Source organism: Coturnix japonica, chromosome 11 (genome assembly GCF_054131305.1).
Source record: "Coturnix japonica strain WE chromosome 11, WE-NBRP24, whole genome shotgun sequence".
Lineage (NCBI taxonomy): Eukaryota > Metazoa > Chordata > Aves > Galliformes > Phasianidae > Coturnix > Coturnix japonica.
This window is the reverse complement of record NC_140673.1, coordinates 6,617,011-6,633,800: the sequence shown is the minus strand read 5'-3', so window position 1 is coordinate 6,633,800 and position 16,790 is coordinate 6,617,011. Positions and strand designations below refer to the sequence as shown.

The 16,790-nt window shown below is 41.8% G+C and overlaps 1 protein-coding gene across 17 annotated transcripts in view; it reads right to left on the bottom strand.

Annotated features, from left to right (window-relative positions):
- Positions 1–16,790, bottom strand: part of RC3H1 (ring finger and CCCH-type domains 1) — a 52,649-nt gene that overhangs the window by 19,548 nt on the left and 16,311 nt on the right. For 14 of the 17 annotated variants that reach the window (XM_015869548.3, XM_015869556.3, XM_015869559.3 and 11 more), the window contains exons 2-9: positions 13,647–14,012; positions 8,705–8,825; positions 7,504–7,743; positions 6,337–6,512; positions 5,280–5,480; positions 3,959–4,091; positions 1,989–2,107; positions 1,058–1,170 (exon numbers count right to left, since the gene is read on the bottom strand). In XM_015869548.3, the coding sequence (XP_015725034.1) occupies positions 1,058–1,170; positions 1,989–2,107; positions 3,959–4,091; positions 5,280–5,480; positions 6,337–6,512; positions 7,504–7,743; positions 8,705–8,825; positions 13,647–13,877 (1,334 nt within the window). In that variant the 5' untranslated portion in view covers positions 13,878–14,012. The remainder of the gene's footprint in view (positions 1–1,057; positions 1,171–1,988; positions 2,108–3,958; positions 4,092–5,279; positions 5,481–6,336; positions 6,513–7,503; positions 7,744–8,704; positions 8,826–13,646; positions 14,013–16,790) is intronic. The other 3 variants (XM_015869553.3, XM_085510939.1, XM_085510936.1) reach the window with 1 other exon arrangement.

Here is a 16,790-nt window from a genome sequence, read left to right as displayed (position 1 = left end):
TACAAACACATTCAGATCAGAAGTGACAGGAAGCATTTGTACTATGTACTCCATAATAACATGCTTCGAAAGAAACACAGTTGTACAGTGTTTCCCTCTGGATTCTTCTTCATCTTCTTCAAAAGGAACATTGTAGTCTCCGCATGTACAGGACAACAACAGAAACAGTAACACCCCCTGCCAAGAATCACCTATGCAGACTTGTTTTGTCCCACACCAAAAGGGACAATTTCCAACTGCCTACAAAAACTGCTGCAACTGACACACAGCACTCACCTCACTTGCCCCAGGAACATTATCACTAACGCAAACAATCCAGTCTGGATAGGCCTCCTGCACTTGCAAACCCGACAAACTGTCCTTGGTACACACTACTAGTTTGGAGATGCTAGTACTGACTCACCACCCTTATTAATCATCCAAAATAGTACCACCAGTCTTCATTTTCTTACTGTTATTACAAAAGGGGGAAAAAATCCATACGTTTCTGCAAAAAAAAGTACCGAAGTCCCATTTTCTGTTAGCTTGAAAAACCACCTTTGTCATTCTAACACCACATGCTCTCCTCCAATTTCTTTTTGCCCACGTATTGCCTGCTGTATAGCTAACGAACTGCTGTATCAGTACTCGAAGCTTCAGATGTTTAAAGAAAAGAAGAAAGAAAATGCACAGTATTGTGGTTTTTAGCTTTCTGAATAGCAAAAGCAGCACACAACAAAGAACCCTAGATCTGGGAATGTGACAGTATCAACCTCTCTCTCACACTCAACTATAAAAACAGGTTGAGAAAAACACATGAAGAAATAACTTCAATGCATGCAATCTAGTAGCATGTTTATCCACACTAATGAAGTAACAAAAAAACCCAACAAAATAAATATAATGCTTATCCCCAAAATCTCAAGTAATGCTTCCTGTGGAAATATCAAAGTTTCAGAGCTGAGCTGCTGCTGAACTAACCAAAACATTCTGTACACAAGAATGAACAGCTCCAAAACTTTATGATGAAGAACTAAGGATAAGGTGAAGCAAATATTGGGCAGATCTGTACACTTACTTTTCTAGCTCCTCCTGTGAATGTGCAAAGGTGCAGCTGGCCCCTCGGGGGCATCCTCCTCTCTGTTTCATGTCTCGGCACATGTATGTCTTGTATTTGCTGTGCTGAGGAGGCTGGCAAGGTTAAAAAAGAACAAAACAACAAGATATCTGAATATAAGTGCATAAAGGTATATTGTGTGTATTTCAACTTCTTCTCCTTTTGCCAGTGACAGTACCAGTGAACACAAAAAGGTAAAAGAGCTGAAACAATTCACTCTGATTTTGTGATTGTTTTTTCCCCACACTGGTTCGGCTCCCTGAACCAGCTCTTTCCCTGAACCAACTCTCCAGGTGGCAGAGTGCCAATGCAGAGAGTGGGAATGTATGGCAAGCAGCTCTGCCTCTCGATAGTAGCCAGCATTTAGATTAACTTAGCTGAACAAAATGAGATCAAAGAAACATGTGATAAGATCAATATTAGCTTATCTCATACTTGTATTTAGCAACGTCAATTTCTGAAACAAACCAAAATGAACAAAAAAGTTGTCTGATGAAACCCAGTCTTCCTAAAACTTTACAATTTATGCATGATTAAGAATAGGTTTAATAATCATTGGTAACACAGGGACCCGGCTAACATTTGTCACATTAAGGGCAAGGAAATTCCCACAGCACAGTGCTAGTCACCCCAGCTTCTCTCCCCATCTAATCAGGAATCACTATGAACAAACCAGCTTGATCAGATTCTTTTCTTTCCATCCTAGTGAACAGTGCAAATTCATGCAGGTTTTTGGTTTTTTTTTCAATATATGAATATGAAAGAGCAGCAACATTCTCAACATACTCTTTGTGAAGTCAAATCTCTCCAGGTGACATTAGTAAACCTCTACTATTACACAGAGCCAAGTAAAATTTAGGAGTTAGCTTATATTAAATGATTCGGCTGTTACCTGTTGCTGATCCGTTCCTTTCTTGCTGTGATTCTGGATATAATCAACTAAGCCGTGAACCACAGTCCTTACAGCAACGAGCCCATTTTCCAGTTGTTCCCATGTTGGAGGTGGAGCATCTGTAGTATTAGCAGGAAACAGAATACAATAAGGAAGAAGTATTTCCAAAACCAGGTATTAGGAAACAGTCAGTATCACACACAAAAACAATAGTTACCAAGTTTTATCAGAAGCAAAAGTCATTGAATAAAGAAAATCAATCCTTGTATTTTAGATTTACGTAACATTTAAAGAAAAATGCTACCTCAAGACTCAATATTGAACCTCACAGATAAATCAGACATCAAGTCTACTACTACCACATCAATGATCTCCTTTACAAGGGTTTTCATACCCCACAGAACTTGAGAGGAAATACCCTGTACAAACTCTATGTACTTAAAAATCAAAATCCTGCTTCACACTCAGATTCCTTCAGGCAAAACTGTTCTGTACAAACGCCATTATCAATGGCCTAGATTACACAGTTACTGAGCAGCATACAAAGCTGCTGTGTCCCACATGTGAAAACATGTGACACAAAACAAATCCATGCATCAGACCATCTACCACACTGCAGTGTGAACTGCAACTTCAGTCCTACAGGGGCATCTGCTCTTTCTAGCTGACTAACGTACTCGTCCAACCCTTTAACCTGTTCCAACAGAAGACACTCCAGAGTGTGCTGATGTGCTCTGCCACGTGGACATGCTGGACCTCAAAGAGCTTCACTAAGTCTGTTTCAAGCACTTTGACAAGTACTTGATTCCCATGGAACTTCTGCTATTCAGAAAATAGCAGGGAAGCAGCTCCATAGCATAGCAGAGAAATGACTTCAAGATCAGACTCACCCACTGAAAAAGTACCTGCTAAGTAAAACTCGTACTCACATGGAAGGTGTTTTTTGCCTTAAAAGTAGAGAAACTATCTACAGCTTTTCATCTCCTGATGTCACTCTAGTCTCAATTTCACAAATATCAACAGGTATTAAATAAAGTTTCAGTTTCAGCACTCTCCTATTCCTGCAGCTGACTTTTCCAACGTCTTTCATCACTTTCTTCTCTGTCAGCATCTTAATTTCCCAGTTATGCTCTTTCCATCTCATTTCCCCTGTCCAGATCATCATTCACACTCTTGTAGAAGTACAAATTCCTTAAGATAAGTAATGTGTGCATTAAGACAGATTCTTGCTGAGCTTCTATCTATCAAAACTGTTCACACGGAAGGTCCCCTATGGTTTTAAGCTGCCTTCAAGTGTGTCTTTGAGTGCAGTGACTGCAGTCTAGAGACCTCGGATCAAAAATTAGTATGTATAATTTTTAGAGTAACAGAAAAGATATACAATTTTTGGATAGGGAATTAAAGGAAGTCCTTAATCTGATAACTGCTTTCCTTAATTACTCCCATGAGATCATAAATAAATCATTTGTTCTAGCAAAGAACTGGAGATACAAAAATAACACAGTGACAACCAAAGCACTGAATTAGTGGTTTTATTAACTCTTCCACTGCTTTGCAAGTCTGGTTTCCAACAGCAGCAAATGCAAAACTAAAGACTGTTCTTAGTCCCTCCAGCTAGCATTGCCTAATAAGAAATAAACATCTGTGGAACCTTGCAAGACTGCATACATCAGAAATCCTTATCTGCACTCAGTCAGTGCTGACAAACAAGGAAGCTGCCTTCAGAGAAGTAGTTAAACTGTTCCTGCTGTTCTATCAGCTTCAAAACGGTTAACTTTCTCACAGAGGTCACTGCTGCTCTCAAGTTGGTTACGAACGTCATTCATTAAATTAGAATTACAGAATATGTTTCCTTCTACTTGGGGAATATTGTTTTACCCCCTAAGACTCTTAAGGCTCCTCCTGCTAAACTAGAGCTTGTGATTTCTTTTGTCCTCCCACCTCCAGCCCTGCAAAGCATCTGGACTTACCTGGGCTGGGATCAATATTTGCCAGGAGCTCAAGGTGAGGTCGAAGACGATTCAGGTTAGCTGGATCTCCAGTCCTCTGAAGAGCAATAGTTAATTCCTGAACACTCTGCGCAAACGAGGCTGGGGTCTGCAACTTAAAAAAATTATAATAATTAACTTTCTACAGGAGAAGCAATCCTCAGAGTTTCTCATGGTCGCTCCACAAGGCCAGAAAGCTGCTGCTTTACAAAACTGAACTACATTTTTCTCCCCACACAAACTGATTGCGGCACCTTGTATTAAATTCTCCCTACGGTGTTATGAACACACCCTTTCTTTGATACTGTAAGTTGAAATATAGTCCTAAAGAAACAAAATAAGCTGACATTACTTCTAGCAATGTACCCACGATCTCTTCTGTGTTGTGTTGGCACACAGAAAGAAATGCAGCTATTAAAGTTCATTTATATAAGATTTCTGAGGAGTCCAGTATCTTCAACTTCTGAACCAACAGAACTGCATTCTGAGTACAGCAGCCAGGAAAGAGCACAGTGGAAGAAGGAAAAAAGATTAATAACATCCCACATTTTAGCATTTATAAGTTCTATAACTCTGCCTAAAACCTTCAGGAGATGTCCTGGCAGGACATCAGAAAACACGGGCAAACACATGAATAATAAATAGCAGCTCCCGAAGCCAGCCCTCCTGAATGGCACTCAAAGCTGTTTTCACAGCTTTTATAACCATTCACCGAGACATTAGGACTCAGTTCTTCCCACCTAATTTAGGCAATTTTATGAGTTGTCTGATCTAATATTTAAGGGGAATCCCCTGATTTAAACATTTGGAGGGAACATTAGACCTGTGCTCACTCTGAACAAAAAGTGATCTGCACATTTCCAGAGGTGAAATCATTTAAGAAACATGTTTCATCCTCTCTCTTCGTCTTGAGTACAGAGTAAACAACCGCTCTCTTTCAATTGAATGACTAGTTCCCAGCCTGAAAGCAGGAACCATTAGATTCTTTTTCTGCATTGTCAGTTATCAGGTGTTTAGAAAGGACACACGCCAATCATGCACTAACTTCTGTGGTTTTTCATCTGTTGAAAGAGGTAAGGTAGAAAGAGATGGCAAGATGACAGAAAGGAGAAAGATTCACTAGGTTACAAACATAAACTGCAGTTATTCAAGCCATAACAGGTTTTATAATAATGGGGCAAGTGATTAACGAGTAAGGTGAGTACACCCAGGCACAACGTGCAAATCTAAGAATTCAAGTTGCAAGCACATATGTCTACAACAGCTGCAAACGATAAAGTGGGTCGATTTTAGGTGGCTTTACCTTGTCAATGATAGACTGCATGTGGGATTTATGAGACTGGTCTCCATACAACAGCGAGGACCACTGATCTGGTGCAATGCGTAAACCTGCTTCCATAGCAATTTGAACAATCTGGGAATCATGTTCCCTTCTCAGAGCTTCATAAGTACGAAATTCCTCCTTCAGTTGCATCAGGGAGGAATCTTCATCGCGCTTCGTCACCTAGCAGGAAAAAACAAGTCAAGTACAATCATGCAGGATAAGATGATGTGAAGTACAAAGCAAGAAAAACACTTAGCCAGCAATGAACACTACTAGTGGTTCCTATTAAAATAACGTGCGCTCTTCAACAACTGCAATCACTATGAAATGCACACCAACTGTAACTCACTCAAAATCTGACCCAGACATCACCTGCTGCAGCGCCACACTTTGCAAACAATATCACAACATGCACACTAACTTCATTTCTCCAATCAAGGTATTTCACGTGCATTGCACTTTTTGGTTTGTTCGTTTTAGAACACAATTACCAGCAACAAAGCACATTCTCCTCATTTAACTGAAAGACGTTTAGCACATAAGAACGAGTGTTTAAATAGCATGAAGGACCAAACACAGCCTTCATTCTCTTTACTACAACTCCCATATTCCACCGCCTCATATTTCTTTGTTTCTAAGCACATCACCACTCAATTAACAGAACCGGCAATTTTCCAGTTTCAGGCCTCTTCCAAGGAAATAAATTACACTGACTTGCATACAGGTTTAGTCATGGTACATCCATTAAACCTGGACAGAGTCCCAACTTAGATTTACAGCTTAAAATTGCAATTTCAGCCCACACTGCCATCACAGATGTAGAAATTCTCTAAACACATGTGGGACTTGATAGAAATATTTTCCATAATCATTTTTAGACTCATGTAATCGTATAGGACAATGAAAACCAAAAAGCAGAAATTTTTTCAGACATGGTGCATGTGTATTAAAAGAATTTTACACTGAGGGATCATTTTGTTATATGAAGAAACATTTTCCTGCATTATGAAATCTCTGAGCAGAATCTTCTTCATACCTTGAAGCACGAGGCTCTGTAAAGAAGCTGGACAACATGCCCAATGCTAGTTTTAGAAGCCTGAGGAAATCGTGGCTCCAGCCTCTGAACCACAAACAGAACCAAGACCTTTCGTGACAAGGCAGATCCATCTTCCAGAGCCAGCAGAACCAGCTTTAAAGCCTCTTCTTGCATAGCTGTGAGGAAGAAAATGAAAGAGAACACACACACAAAAAAAGTGAGAGGAGACCAAGGAAGGTCTCTGTGCTGTTTCAGACACAACTTCCAGATTCCCAGAGTCTGGGGTATCAGATGATAGGAAGATTTCTTCATTCCTGTCTATCTTGATGATTTTTTAATGTAAGTTCTATTCTCATATCTGTAACAGAATGCTGACAGCTTAAAGAATGGCAAAGCTGGTTCCCATGCAGGTAAAAGAGCAATTAGTGCCCACACAAACAAATGAGGAGCTGTACCGCTACATATTTTGCTAGCAAATTAGCCTCAATGTTCCTTGCAGTGGAGCCAAAGTTAGCATCCCAAAGCTGGACTTCTTCCACTTGTTTCAGCAGTAAAAAGCTTCTATTTTAAGAAACTGGCCTCTATTTCAAAGAACTCTTTTTAGTTGGCATTCAGAAAGTGAACTCTCTAAATTCAAGTAACCAGTCTTCATATTGATTTATTTTCAGCAAAAGGCAATTTAGTGTTCCAAGTAAAAGATTTCAGATTTTGATGTATGTAACTTCTAAGAAGACATGTATACACATACACCTGCAGGTACCAGATCTCTCCCTACAGCTGTTTTGTATGTTCATTTCCCTTGGTTAGGAAAAGACAACACATCTAGTCACTGCCTTCCTGTTTCTAGGAAGGCCCTGCTTCTCCAAAGGACAGCAGGAGAGGCTACTTCCTATTTCATCGCAGCACAAGAACAAAAGGACATCAATCATTCTGAATTTTATGGAAGACCTGCAAAAGCACTAAAGGGGTGAGAAAGCCTGGGACAGCAGCCCAACAGATACATCATTAATTCTGAAGACATACAGTTAAGAAATCAGGCCACAGCCTAAAAGAAAAACAACAAAAAAAAACCCTCACAATTTCAGTCACAAGGATGTCCATTTCTCAGCCCTCCTCAATTCTGAATTGCTTCTAGAACCAAGAAGTATTAAAAGCAACGTCACGTACCCGGTCCAAGGAACTGGCACCCTCTGGCTCTCACTGCAGCCCAGAGGTTGGAAGAGAGCTGCTGAGGATTTTGATGCTGAAGAATGAGCTCTGTCACTGTTCTTTCACCAAGTGACCGTGCTGCACGCATGGCTCTGATCCGTCCTTCTTCCTCCACTAGCTGGCAGTGAACCAGCGTCACAAGCTTCCTTTGCATAGGACGACTCAGGACACTCTGAGTAGTACTGTTCAGACCCACACCTTCAAAATAAAACGAAGGAGAAAAGAAATAAACTATCTTGTATCTCCTTTTCTTGTGCCAGTCCTCAATTACTGCTCTGGAGAAACACAAAACTAGTTCTTCTGATGCCTACTTGTTTTAAATAGAACACTACAGAGAAGGTGTATAAGTCTGTTTTTGCCAGTTTGTTTCACTCAGCATTAGAAGCTAACAGTGCTCTGCAGTCAGCCTTCCCACAGATTTATGTCTCATTGATTGATTTGGCTCTCTAAGATGGTGCAGCCTCTAATGAATTTTCTCCCCAGACTAGAAGTCTATCCTGAGCCTCCTGCTATGGATTCCCAAGTGTCTCCTCAATGGTAAAATCATATTGCAGTCCTTCCCTTAGTCAGGGGCTGCAGGGATCACTGCCTTCTTTGACCATCTGTTTTCAGACATCAGTTTCTTAGCCTGTGTGTGCTTTATTAGCTTCTACATCTAGGAAGGAGTGACAGATTTAAGTTCATCATATGTAAGGCAGATAAAATACAAAACTCTTGAACTCGGTTCTGTTTTGCTGTGCTAGGATTATTTGCTGACCCTGCTCTTGTGGTATAACCTTGTTTATACAAAGCATTACTTCTCTTTTATGCTCCATAACTTCCCTGTTTCAGTTTTTTTCCTCTGCCACAAACACGCTGGACTACAGTTATCTCAAAACAAAACAGAAGTCAAAAAACATTATTTTTACCTGATTTACTTTGAGTTCCTTTACCATCACCAAATACCTCAGCTTTTCCCTCAGTATTAGTTTCGATATAATGACTTTACTTATTTCCCTTAAGTAAAGGCATAACCTTAATGCTTAGGAAAGCAGTTTCAACCTGGTTTTAAACTATGTCTATGCCCATTTATCCCAAATGGGCTCAAAAGCCACATGAACAGTTTGTTACACACAGTATTTCCATCAAGCATCTTCCGAGGAAACCATGCAGGAATTACCTCTTGCGCTGCTGAGTGGTTTGAGGTACAATGCTAATTCTTCCACGCATTTTTTGCTCTCCTCGTAATGCTTGGTATCTTCAGCTCCACTACATATAGTAATTGGCTGCTGCTCAGGAACCTGGAAAGAGATGACATATTTATGACAAATGCACAGAAAAAACTGGCAGCCATGCTCACAAATACCACATTACGTTTTTTAATACCAAGCATTTCCTGGTTCATTCTCTTCTGCATTTTTCTACATTAGCAAGCAATTTTTTCAGCCTTAGTAAACAAACTGCAAAGAGCTACTAGTTAAAAACAAGATTAAATATATGCAGACAATGTATGATTGTTCTATCAGATTTCTTTCATTCAGTTGCTGACAGGAAACAGAAACATGACAAGAGATATTAGCATTTTTTGTAATTATAATTTTTGCTGAAGTCATATGTGCATATTGAGACATCTCCAAAGCTGGATGACCAAATATAGCACAGATCAGATGAACACTGACTTACAGGAAAGTGCAGATTCGTATCCAGGGTCTCACAGCTCTACTGTCATCCTGGGATAAGCAATCTGAGCTACTTGGATTAGGGGGAGAAAGACTTAGCAGCAAATACACTGGGTCACTCCTGCAATGTATTTTGCCATCAAGTAGTAAGAAGACATTATCCTACACAGCTTGTATGAACACAAAGTCCAACTATCAAACTGACATCACAGGCCACACTTGGTTTTATTTTTATGATGTTTTGGTTATGGTATTTATCTCTGTATCCAGGTACTCACCAGAAACCAACATGTTTCGAAGGTACGTTGGATCCTCACCCCCAAAGTTATTTTTTTGCTGCCATTTTCTCCAGTTAAATCCTTACAGCTTTAAACAAGTTTGGAGGTGCAGCACAGCACAGTGCCCACTAACAGCACTATTCCAGCAACCAACTCAACAAATACACAACAGTATCAACAACTGGAGTTTCCCACAAGACTAATTGCAAGCCTTTTTGCATACGCTACTCAAGTGCAAACAGATCTCAGACTTTGACTTCTGTTATTTCCAAGTCAATTTCCATCCCACCAGCAATAACACAATGCTAATCCTGTATAGCTGCTTACCTGACCCTCAAAGTGCAAGCCTTTAATGCTTGAGCTACAAACCTGACAACCTTTGCATGTAACACAGCCACGCAGAGTACCATTATGACGGCAGCAGTGAATGTAAGTAAAATACACACACAAACACACATACTTATGTTCATCACCATGCATACAAACAGGAGTTTCCCTGTTGATTTGTGATTTGCCATCTGTTCCAGTTAGAGGATGTCACTTCCACAAGCCCAGAAGGCCAGTCGTGCCAGATGCTCGTTCTGTCACACATCTCAAAGTTACTACTAGCATCATTTCTGTGTCAAAAGTTGGTGACAAAAAAAGTCTGTCTGCGTAACATACAGCCTACAACAATTAGGACAGTTAATACCACCCCAAAAACAACACCAAAATAGGATGCATCTGGCACTTTCACACCACTTACAGGGGAAAACAGCAAGCTAAACCACAGCAGGCAAGGAAGGCTGGCCTGGATGCTTTCCATGGACTTCTGCTTTTGAGCAGAGGATTCTGCAGCTGTGCCTTACAGAGGTCAGCCATAACTGTTTCAACTGCAACAGTCTCAGCTGGACTGGATTAGTGGGTTTTGGGAAACACACATTAGCACCTTCAGCATTCACATTCATGTTCGCAGAACACTCCACCACCTTTCCAAAGCTGCTGCCCTTTTAGCAGCCTGCTTCTGTTTGTAAAGTTACACAAGCAGAACTGGCTCATTGATCTAACAGCACATGCATCTCACGTATTTCTGCCCTACCCTACTGCTAGAATGGTTATTCTGCACAATTCCCACATACCATTGCAGGCTCTGCCAGCAGCAGCAACTAAAAATGCAAGCAGAGCTGCTATAGTGGGCTGGGGCAGGAATCATCGAATGGCTTGCTCAGCTCTGGATTTCAGTCTGCAATCAGGCAGGGTTGGTCTGGTACATGTTCACAGCTGCGGTTTGCAGTGCTGTATGCAGCACAACACAGCCCCACAGACACAAGCTCACAGAAAGCTTCCCTTTTTCTAGGAGAAAGATGGCACAGGAAAACTTGCCAGGAGTTCACAAAGCTATTTAAACCTCCACATCTGCAACATCGCTCCTATTTCTCCTCTCTGCAAGAGAAGCTTCAATGTAAAATCCAAAGCAGCAGCTCAAAAGAGATGCAACGTTCATCTCAAGCTGAAGCAGGCATTGTGTGGGACTCTAGAACTAGACACTTATTTGGTGTCTTCAGGAGTCTCAGGAGATGAAAATACCTTTCTTCTCACACATACAACACCACTGAAGCATCTTACAGCAGAGCTTGTGAGTTATTTGTCCTTTTGCTGGGTACTGCTATACACAGTTCCATTGCTCCCCGTGCATTCACAGTTGTAACAACTATAAGAACAGCACTGACCAAGTGAAAAACAGCACAGCCACAATTAATGAAAGTCACACGAGAGCTGCACGTTAATTCTGGCTCCGTCAAACAGTTGCTGGAGGACAACTGAGAAATCACACAAGTTCAAAGCATTTTCATTTCCCCGTCTCAAAATATCTTCTCAGTTGCATGCCAGACGCTCCAGCCCCTTCTGTTTACAACGCCTCTTGAGAGCCTCAAAATAGATGCCCTGCAGAATGAGTTCATGATTTTCATCCTCATTCAATATTCCATTTGCTCAGACACCACACCCTTCGCAGTTTTCACATTTACATAACATCACAAACGTCTCCCAACAGAGAACGAGACCGGAAAAATCATCTCAGACTCTTTTATTACTTTTAACTTGTGTTCTTTTTGAGTACATCTGCCTTGGCAATGAACACAGGCCTCCTGGCAGCGCAGCCATGGGAAGAGGCAGTTTTGTGACAGCATGAGAAGGGTGACCAGGAAAGTATGACACTGCATCACCTCATACCAGGCAAGAGATTTGGAAATGGCAGTTTAGCTGTTAAATTATCAAGTGAGCTGTTAATACAAGCTCTGCAGTTGTAATCTTCCCCTTTTTCGTGGGCTATCAATTCATCACATTCCCAAATTCTCTCTCCATCCACATGATTCCATTGCCCAATGTTTGGAATTGTATTTGTCGCATTCACAGGTGACTACAATAGAAATTAAAGTGCCACAGGAACTTTTGCCACTTGACACCACCCACCTGGAATGTGAACAATGCTGAGGGAAGAAATGAGATGACACATCCATGACTGTGAGCCTTCAAAACACTGGCCCAGCAAATGCTTAAAGCAGTCACATAATAGCGAGTAATCTGTAGATGCCTGAGCAGCCAAAATTCAGAATTTAATTCCATTAGAAATAGGCTTAAGAGATTTCTTCTCTATCTGAGAAGTTTAAAAAGTTTTAAATCCATCCTATGAATGCTCTAATAAATCCTTTTTGATTTGTATTAAAGACCACCGTCCTTCTTGTTCTTCACTTCTTCTCTCAGCTCTTATTTAGGTGCTCAGTTATTTCTAGCTCTCTCAAGGATATTAACTGTTACCTTCCCCACTATCCCTTCTCCCCCCACCTCACTTGAGTATGTGCTGAACCACACAGCAACAGCCCCAGAGCACACCCTACTGATGTCCCTGGAAAGCAGAAAGGTTAATTTCCACATCAAGTATGGCTTTAAATCGGGCAACAAGTTCACTCATTGGGAAATGATGGGGAGAGCCAAAACTGACAAACAAGCAGTAATTCCAGGTAGAAACTGACACTCTTCAATGCTAGAGTAACCAAGTTCTAGACAGCATGAAAACAAGAAATAAGCCACACTCCTCAATAAATTGAATGAAAACAAGAAGTGGCAAAACCACATCTGGATCTAAGTCACAGAACCTAACAAGAAGCATCATAGCAACATCTTGGCCTCCCCCCTTTCTGGCTCCTCTGGAATACAATTCATCTCTTTTCCTTGAGCTGTGCACTTCCCTGACTTTTCTATTGCCTCTTCAACTCAGGCGAACCCAGGCAGCTGAGCAGCAAACAGAAAACAATGACCATGCTACGATAACCACATTCCTTCTACATCTTTGTCTTTACTCATAAGTTAGACATGATCACCCCTGCTTGCCCCTGTTTCACAGTTCCATCCAGCCTTGGCAAGTACAGGTCACATGAAATTACTGATAAACCAACCAGTAAGCTTACACTAATTTAAGTCTGTGCTGCAACTGATGAACAGGGCGACCCTGCTTCCCACTGGCCACATCCTTGCCTGTTTCCTTAGGCTGCCATTAGTAGCAGTGCTGCAGGACGACTCACACAGTTCATCGCAATTCAGCTGACCTCTGAGCAACCTTCGAGCAGAAAGGCCATCTTGGGCAGCCTCCCCCATACACCTTTGTGAGTTTATATTAACGCGCCAGCTCACAAAGTTACACTTTCAGAGTTCAGTTTCAAATTAAAGATAAGGCAGTACAAAGGTTGCTACCAGAGGGGTCTGTCTTACTTCTCTTCTACATCCTGCTTTTGGGGCACCTGATGACGAGCCCATTGGGTCAACCACATAAAGCAAGTAACCTACTCACAAAAGAAGAACAGCTTTCCACCAGATTAACTCACTGATCCTGATCCAGCTCATCCTTTCAGCATAGTATGGCTAAATACAACTCAGGGAAGAAGGAAGAGAACAGAACATGGTGACAGCCCAAAGTTACACTAAATGACAAACACAAAATTAGTCAGTGATTGACAGAAGTAAGATCTGAACTGCTGTTCCAGTCATATCGTCTACAGCACGTCATGGCTCAAAACCTGTAATCACCAATGAGATGTCTACACAGTCACATTCTTAGAGCATTAATTGTTTTCCTTCTTTCTTTTTAGAGGATAACACAGGAAGAGGTAATAAAAAAAAGCGCTGGTACCTGAGCACCCACTAGCTGCAGTAAAGCTGAGTTCACAGGAAGAAGTTCAATATCTGTGTTGATAGTGGTCTGGTCAAAAGGGCACGCCTTACGGTGGAGCTTGTTGAGGCACATCTTGCAGACAGTGTGGCCACAACCCAAGCTGATGGGCTTCCGGATCGTTTCATCAAAAGTCTGTGTGCAAATTGGACAGGAGAGAAAATCCGTCCACTGCGGAGCTTGTACAGGCATTGTTTCAGGAGTTAATTGACGAGACAAAAATCTAAAGCAGATTCCACTGGAATCAAAATCTTCGAAAAAAAAGTCTGTTTGCTTTTAAATATCTTCTGTAAGTACAGACAGTCAGCACATAGTGTGAAACATAACCTGGAAGAAAACAGAAACAGAAAATTAGCATTCTCTACCGGAACAGGCATCTGAAATCCTTTGTGCTACTTAAATTCCACTTGTGCAGGTATAGCTGAACTAGGAGCGCAGCTCTGACATATTTAATGGACTAAGTCACAACCTGTTTTAATTCCAGCTATTTTCTGGCATTGGAAAAGAAACTTCAATCTTTCTGCTCTTATCTGTCTTTGAAAGAAACAAATCAAGATAGTTATCTTACCAAAGATATAAGGCTGGATTAATTATCTTTCAATTTTTACCTTTTCCTTTACAAATGATCCAATTAGCATTAACTAGATCTGAGTCAAAACAAGACAGCTTTTGAAGTGCTGCTCTATTGATTCTACCAAAACACTTTTTTCAAGTATTCATTAGAAGTTTGAATAATTTCACCCAAACGCTGTATCACAAGCCAGTTTCCTCCCAAGCTCAGGGGCTCTGGGTTGGCACACAAAGACTCTGTGGAAGCACTGAGCTGCCGCAGCCTCAGAAGACAGATGAATAGCTCAGGGTTATGGTCAGGCACCACTTGCATGCAATGCAGCCATGCACAGTGCCACGTACAGCTACTGCAACACCAGCAGACTGCAGCTGATCTATATGCCTCCCTGGGGGTATTTGGGGCCAGGCTGGGTGGGGGGCTGTGAGCAACCTGGTCTGGTGTGAGGTGTCCCTGCCTATAGGAGGGTTGGATCTAGATGACCTTGGATTTCCCTTCCAATTTAAACCACTCTATGATTCTCTATGGAGCTACGTTATCCCACACGGACCTACCTGGGCACACCTCCCATGCCCTGGGAATCCCCATGCATTACTGAGTGTGATCCTGCACTGACAGCTTGCCCTCCATCTGTCTACAACCAAAAGAATTTACAGAAGTTACTGTCAACTGTAAGAGCCACAACTGTTTCTCAAAGCCCCTTCTCTAACCTTGATCCGTACTGCCATAAAAGCAGAGCTGCATCACACGTGTGATGGGAAATAGAAAAGAATAAATGTGAGAGGAAGTTATATGAAAAGAATCATTACCAGAAGCAATGTTGGTAATGAAAACAACATTCTGATGCCTGGTTCGCTTTCTGTCATCGGTGAAAGTAGCAGAAACCAGCTCAGGTCACATTGAACCACTACTAAACAGATTCTTCTAAAACAACCAATTCTCCACCAGTCACTGGTTTAGGTTCCATCCCAAGGTGCGAGCACTTGCTTGCTATTATCTGTTCAAAAAGAAGCAAACCTAGCAACCTCTTAACAAACCTTAGCTTAAAAAACAAACACACAACTCAAAGGCAGAAATAAAGCTCATGTTAGAACTTGCACTGTTCAGAATCAAAGCATTTGGAAATGGCAACAAAAATCTGATGCCAAAACAGAGATTGAAAAGCCTCGGGCCTTTGTTCCAGAATTTAGCACCGTGTTGTTCACACTTCACATCACTTTGCCAGGGCAAACAATGAACAGTTACATGTTAAGCTTCTAGCCATGTTTCAACAGTGGATCTAAAGCTTGGTACTAAAGCTAATGGAAAAAATAATGACATCTATCGTCAGGAGATGTACAATGCCATAGGGCCAATGCTAAGCAGCCAGCAAGGAGTGAAGAGGAAATCAGTGCTGCCCAGACAGGTGGTACTGAGGAAGAGGCGTCACAGCTGTTTGAACACATAGGTATTCCACACCCCTGCAGTAGGTATTACCTTGAAATGTCACAAGACCTTTCTGCAAAGAGCAGAACACAGCTTCATAAACCTAGAGCACGTACTGCCATACTGTGAAATACCACTCGGTGCTCACAGCTTAACAGCTGAATCACAGCGCTTCCTTTCCACCACGCTGGTATTAAAAGATCCACCGATCATTTCCCAGGCTCCTCTCCAATTCACAAGCGATTTGAACAGCCTAAGTGAAACACTGATTATTAACCACTGCGTTAATCCAAGCATTAACAAAAAGAGCAATTTTTTGCTAACTGAGAAAATCTAAAACCAGATACTAACGTGAAACTGCACTGCCAATGCACTAAAGTAGATGTGAACATGCAGGCATTGCTATCCCAGCTTCTCAACTGGAAAAAAGTGAGTTGACATACTTTAACACAAGAGTTAATTAATTTGAAAAATAAACAGACGTTGTTCATTGTCATGCCTCCGGCCACTGAAGAACACCAGCATAACAAAATAGATCACTTATTTGCAGCCTTAACATGAGGGAAAGTTTTTTGCCTTCCAGTCCGAGAAGGGAGGTAACAGCAGGACTGCTGATATCTTACCATGGCGGGTTCTGAAGGAGGCAAAGCTCACAGCCAAGCACAGCACACAGACCTGTCATCACATGTACCAGCCAGCTGGGCTAGAAGAGCCTTCACAGATACAGCCCCTGCAGGGGAAATGCAGTGACTCCGGGAGCACCAGGTAACAGCTCTCCCTGTGACAGACTGCCCTCCAGCCCCTTGTTGCAAGCACCCACAGCCCCAGACTGATGCCTAAATGCTAGAGCGAGGCCACTGGGAGCACTGACAGTAGAAAGTACGGCTGGGAGGAACCTCAGGAAACCACCTACTGTTGCACAGTCTAACAGCTGAAACAGATGGCTATCTAGCTGGAGCCAGCCAACCTTTCCCCACAGAGGGAAGGAATAGCTGTCTGTGCAACAAGCCCTGCTCTGCTAATAAACCTCCCCGGCTGCTCAGCACAGAGCTGAACTTCTCCAGTGTCACATACAGCAGGAATGACACTGCAGGGGCCGACAGCTCTGGGCT